The sequence below is a fragment of the Panthera tigris genome, chromosome X (genome assembly GCF_018350195.1).
Source record: "Panthera tigris isolate Pti1 chromosome X, P.tigris_Pti1_mat1.1, whole genome shotgun sequence".
NCBI lineage: Eukaryota > Metazoa > Chordata > Mammalia > Carnivora > Felidae > Panthera > Panthera tigris.
In genome coordinates this window covers 59,637,459-59,643,458 of record NC_056677.1, presented here as the reverse complement: position 1 = coordinate 59,643,458, position 6,000 = coordinate 59,637,459, and the positions used below count along the sequence as shown (strand labels likewise).

Below are 6,000 nucleotides of genomic sequence, written 5' to 3'. Positions count from 1 at the left end.
AAGTCTTTTAAGAGTTTAAATATTTTATCCACTAACATAAGTGATAATTTAGCAAAGTGCAGGACAAAACCAGTGCTATTAATCGCATGTCCTTTAAAAGCAAGTAAGAGTAAAACCATTTCTAAAAGCTACCAAAAGCTTATTTACTTATGTCCAGTAAGGGATTACAGAGCATTAAATAGCCTAGAAAAATGATGCATATTTAAGAAACAGTGAGTATGAAAATTATAAGGCAGCATGCTCAGAACAAATTTTTGTTTTTTTGAAACACCGGCACTGATGTTTTTTATCTTTAGTGGCAACTATATATATACATATAAGTCTCTGTGTATTTATTTAAAAATTGAAAGTGCAAAACACAAGCCTCATTTAACAACAAAAAAAGATGTGCAAATTTTCTTCTAAAACCAACATAAATAAAAGAGTAAGGAGAATATTCTCAAGAATAAGAATAAGAAATAAAGAATAAGTTGAACAGAGCAAAGGAGACCATCTTCATTCCAAAATCATCTACAAGGCACTAAGGGTAGGAAATGACAAGTAACACAGAAGTGACTGAATAAAATTCCTCAGTCAGGTCGGAATATGGGATATTTTGGTAGGAATTCTATTAGTATAACCTGTAAAATAAAAACAAACAAGAATATATTGATAAAATAATTTGCATTTACTATAACATATATAACCCAGAAAGTCTATAATCATTTTTCACAGGACTGTGTTTTGGTCCTCTAGTATAAAGTAAGTTAAATATATAAAACAGTTATAAAAAGGATTTACTACAAGTTATCATTACAGTGGCAATTAAATTAAACTGGCAAACATAACTACTTATTGTAGCTAACAGTTTCTATGACTTACTTTACAATAATTATTTGTTTAACTGCAGAAAAGCAAACCCTCTTACATTATTATGTCCTTCTTCACCTCCTACCCTCTTTTTTTTTAACAAAGTAGAAGAGGTTAAAACTTATATAGATTGGAAAAAATACCTTTTCTATATATTACATGTACATATTTTCAATTAAAGCAACTGCTATTGGTTCTTACTATCTTTTATAAGTTGTTTATAAAAAATAATGAAATATCCAAATGGATTGATTAAAATATTTTAATTAAAGGTTGAAAACACAGTAATAAAAACCTAAGATATTTATAAACTTGTATAAATGTATATGTTAAATTTATATTTAATATTTTACTTATAAATTTAATGTATAAATTTGTAATATTTTATATAAGGTTTTTGCCTATAGTGGATTTGAGATTTGTGGTCAGTCATTTGCACATTTTTTTCCCTAAGCTATTCAAAGTGGAGAAAGATAATGTAATAATCGTTATTTATGAAACGGAAATGGAACGTTTATGTATTAAATACAGACTACATGTCAGCAACTTGAAGCTTAGATAAATTTCATATTCTTTTGAGTGTTAATGATGTTGTAGTTGTCACTTTGGCTATGTGTGAATTTGTGTTTTGTGATTAAGACTGCATAGCTTTCATTAAAAAAAACAGAACCTATAATTTCTTTGTTAAAAATTAAATGTCAGCTTAGAAAAAAAGCCAGGAACATGAATCCAGAATTCAGAAGTCAATTCCTATTTTATGCAAGTTTTGACAAGATAACATTTAGAAATATTTTGTTCAACAGCAGCTGTGTCCATCATCATGTAATGGTCTGCACTTATATTAAAAGAAGATTAAGGCTGTGCAATGTTTTCACTGGAGCATACAAACTGAAATTTTTCTAAGATCTAAGTAATTCCTAGGTTTCAAGATATTTTATGTTGCCTACAGATCTAAAGAAGATGGAAGGAAACCTCCATGTTTCAACTGACAAAAGTTCAGGCTGAGGAGAAAAAGGTAGAAAGAAGAACTGACAAATGATAAGCATAGTGAAATGTAACATTTAGAATGGAATCCAGGGGCGCCTGGGTGACTCAGTTGGTTAAGCGTCTGACTTTGTTTGGCTCAGGTCATGATCTCAAGGTTCGTGAACTCGAGCCTTGAATCCAGGTCTGTGCTGACAGCTCAGAGCCTGGAACCTACTTTGGATTCTGTCTCCCTCTCATTCTGCCCCTCCCTGGCTCATGCGCACACTCTATCTCTCAAAAATAAATAAAGACATTAAAAAAATTTAGAATGGAATCCAAAAGAAAGTAACTAAAAACAACTGCATACTTACATACTCCATCATATTGCTAGTTTCGCATTTCCTTTTAGTCAACTTCCAGTGCAAAGCAAGCTAAGAAAGTACAGTTTGTTAAGAATTTCTATATCAATTTATATTACCTATAACATTTGAATAAATCACTGAAAACCATCCAGGTATAAGCATAAGATGTATAACATAGCATTTAAAAATAACTTGTAAAGAATATATATTAAAATTGAATATCAATTCTCTAATTCATTCTTTTGTGGCCTGAAAAAAATCTCATTTTTTTCAACTTAATAATGCAAATATATAAATGGGGCACTTATTTGTTTAAACTTTCTTACCTTGTGATATAATCTGTTATTTTCCCATTCTAATAACTTCTGAATTGATCTTCTGGTCTAAGAGAAAGAATGAAGACTTTGTTACAAGATGAACTGAAGAACTTTGTAAACTATGTGTATCTGTATTTTTCTGCTTGTTTGTAAAATCCCATTATTTTCTCCTTTTGTTTTTCTATTGGAATCAGAAAAAAAAACAAAGTAACAGAAACTTCCAAAAGAGGAGTAATATTTTGAGCAATTATTATACTGTTATTATGAGGTCTCTTTCTTTCCCCACCTCTTCACACACCCACATCCGTGTATATGGATTTTTAATATATGCTTTTCAAAATGAAATATGTACAAATTGTTCTGTGTGGTGAGTCCATTCACTGGACTATTGTGAAATCATTACCAATGTTGCTAGCAGTCCATTTATGGACCTAATCTTGACTTTCATATACCTTTTTATAGGGTTACTTTTTCAATATACATGTAATATACCAAGCTAATCTGAGTCTTTACAGAGTTTTCCTATCAGAGCTCCTAGCACAATGCCTGGGATACATTAGTCACTAGAGGTCTACAAGTTGAATAAAGCAAGTCAACATATATCAGAATTTCCATTGAAAAGAACATATTAAAAACAGCCAGTCAGGGGTTGCCTGGGTGGCTCAGTTGGTTAAGCATCTGACTCTTGGTTTCAGCTCAGGTCATGATCTCATGGTTCATGGGTTCAAGCCCTGTGTTAAGCTCCATGCTGATGGTGCAGAGCCTGCTTGGGATTCTCCCTCTCTCCCTCTTTCTCTGCCCCTCCCCTGCTCATGCTCTATCTCTCTCAAAATTAATTAATTAATTAATTAATTAATTAAAAAAATAAAACAACAAAGAGCCAGTCAGAAAACTTGTACTTAGAGGAAAAAATATGAATGAGAAGTAGCATTGTCCTAAACAAGGGGACAGAGGCTGAATTTCTCTATTTGGAGTTGTATGTATTTTGTAGAGAGGAAGAAAAGTTTATAAAACCTTCAAGATAATTAAAATAGAACAATATTACACATTTCAACTCTATTATTTTTATTATTTTTTTAACTTTTATTTATTATTGAGAGACAGAGAGAGACAGAGCATGAGCATGGGAGGGGCAGAGAGGGGGGAGACACAGAATCTGAAGCAGGCTCCAGATGTCTGAGCTGTCAGCACAGATCCTGACGCAGGGCTTGAACCCACAAACCATGAGATCATGAACCGAGCCAAAGTTGGATGCTTAACCAACTGAGCCACTGAGGCACCCCCACATTTTCAACTCTTAATTGGAAGACTTTTAGTAGGTTTCTGATAAAAGGCACTGTTAAAATTTAAAATTACTTCCTAAAATTAAATGATTTACAAACCAGTATCTGAAATGATTTCCAAAGCACCAACACATAAGAAACTTCTATTCATTCAACTATGTAGGTTAACAATCAATGGCAATTGTATTCAGCTAATTCACAGTGGGTCAGATCAGCAACAATGCCAGCTAGAGTATACCTTGGAACTACTATACTTGATAGAATCTCTGTAAACAAAATCAGATGGGTAACAAATAAAGAGATTGAATTAGTAATTATAAATCTTTCCACAAAGAAAAATCCAGGCCCAGATGGTTTTAATGATGAATTCTACCAAATAGTCATAGAGGAAATAATACCATGAACATAAACGCAAAATTCTCAACAAAATACTAGCAAACTGAATCTAACAACATATGAAAAAGATTATACATCATAACCAAGTGGAATTTATTTCAGGAACATAAAAATAAATTGGTGCAATACATTGTATTAGTAGAATAAAGGACAAAAATGACATCATCATCTTCATAGATTTAGAAAAAGCATTGGACAAAATCCAATATTCATTCATAATAAAAATCCTAAAAAACCCTAGGAATTAATGTGAACTTCCTCAACCTGATAAAGAGCACCTACAAAAAACTACAGTTAATATACTTAATGGAGAGAGACTCTTTTTCTCTTAAGATCAGAAAAAGACAAGACTGTCTCCTCCCACTAGTTTTATTCAACGTTGTACTAGAAGGTATAGACAAAAATAAGAGGTGGTGGTGGAAAGATGGTGGCTTAGGATGACGCTGGGCTCACCGTGTCCTGCTGATCACTTAGATTCCACCCACACCTGTCTAAATAACCCAGAAAACCACCAGAAGACTAGCAGAACGGATTCTCCGGAGCCAAGTGTAGACAAGAGGCCCATGGAAGAGGGTAAGAAGGGCGGAGAGGAGGTGCGCGCTACACGGACTGGCGGGAGGGAGCCGGGGCGGAGGGGCAGCCCGCCGGCCAAGCAGAGCCCTGAGTCTGGCTGGCAAAAGCGGAGGGGCCAGACGGAGTGTGTTCCGACAGCAAGCGCGACTTAGCATCTGGGAGGTCATAAGTTAACAGCTCTGCTCGGAAAGCGGGAAGGCTGGAGGACAACGGGAGGGAGAGTTGCTGAGTCCCCGGACGACAGAGCTCAGTTTGGTGGGGAACAAAGGCGCTCGCCAGTGCCATCTCCCTCGCCCATCCCCCAGCCAAAATCCCAAAGGGAACCAGTTCCTGCCAGGGAAATTGCTTGCTCCGTGCAAACACCCAACGCTGTGCTTCTGCGGATCCATCCCTCCAGCAGCAGGTCTGACTCACTCCCGGTGCCACAGGGCCCCTCCTGAAGCAGATCACCAAAGGAAAAGTGAGCTGAGCCTGCCCCTCCCACCCCTGTGCACCTTGCTGATCCACCATAGCTAATACACCAGATCCCCAGCACCATAAGCCTGGCAGTGTGCAAGTAGCCCAGATGGGCCACACCACCCCACAGTGAATCCCGCCCCTAGGAGAGGGGAAGAGAAGGTACACACCAGTCTGATTGTGGCCCCAGTGGTGGGCTGGGGGCAGACATCAAGTCTGGCTGTGGCCCCGCCCACCAACGCAAGTTATTCAAGACAGCACAGGGGAAGTGCCCTGCAGTTCCTCACCACTCCAGGGACTACCCAAAAGGACGAAGCAGAAGAATTCTCCTCAAAAGAATCTCCAGGAAATAACGACAGCTAATGAGCTGATCAAAAAGGATTTAAACAATATAACAGAAAGTGAATTTAGAATAATAGTCATAAAATTAATCGCTGGGCTTGAAAACACTATAAAGGACAGCAGAGAATCTATTGCTACAGAGATCAAGGGACTAAGGAACAGCCAGGAGGAGCTAAAAAATGCTATAAATCAGCTGCAAAATAAAATGGAGACAACCACAGCTCAGATTAAAGAGGCAGAGGAGAGAATAGGTGAACTGGAAGATAAAATTATGGAAAAAGAGGAAGCTGAGAAAAGAGAGATAAAAAAAATCCAGGAGTATGAGGGGAAAATTAGAGAACTAAGTGATGCACTAAAGAGAAATAATCTATGCATAATTGGTATTCCAGAGGAGGAAGAGAGAAGGAAAGGTGCTGAAGGTGTACTTGAAGAAATAATAGCTGAGAACTTCCTGAT

General features: G+C 36.5%; 1 protein-coding gene across 1 annotated transcript in view; it reads right to left on the bottom strand.

Annotated features, from left to right (window-relative positions):
- Window positions 1–410: 410 nt before the first annotated feature.
- The window catches only part of CHIC1 (cysteine rich hydrophobic domain 1), a 62,235-nt gene continuing 56,645 nt past the window's right edge, over window positions 411–6,000 (bottom strand). The window contains exons 4-6 of the mRNA XM_015540693.2: window positions 2,504–2,560; window positions 2,187–2,246; window positions 411–620 (exon numbers count right to left, since the gene is read on the bottom strand). Of these exons, the coding sequence (XP_015396179.2) occupies window positions 570–620; window positions 2,187–2,246; window positions 2,504–2,560 (168 nt within the window). The 3' untranslated portion in view covers window positions 411–569. The remainder of the gene's footprint in view (window positions 621–2,186; window positions 2,247–2,503; window positions 2,561–6,000) is intronic.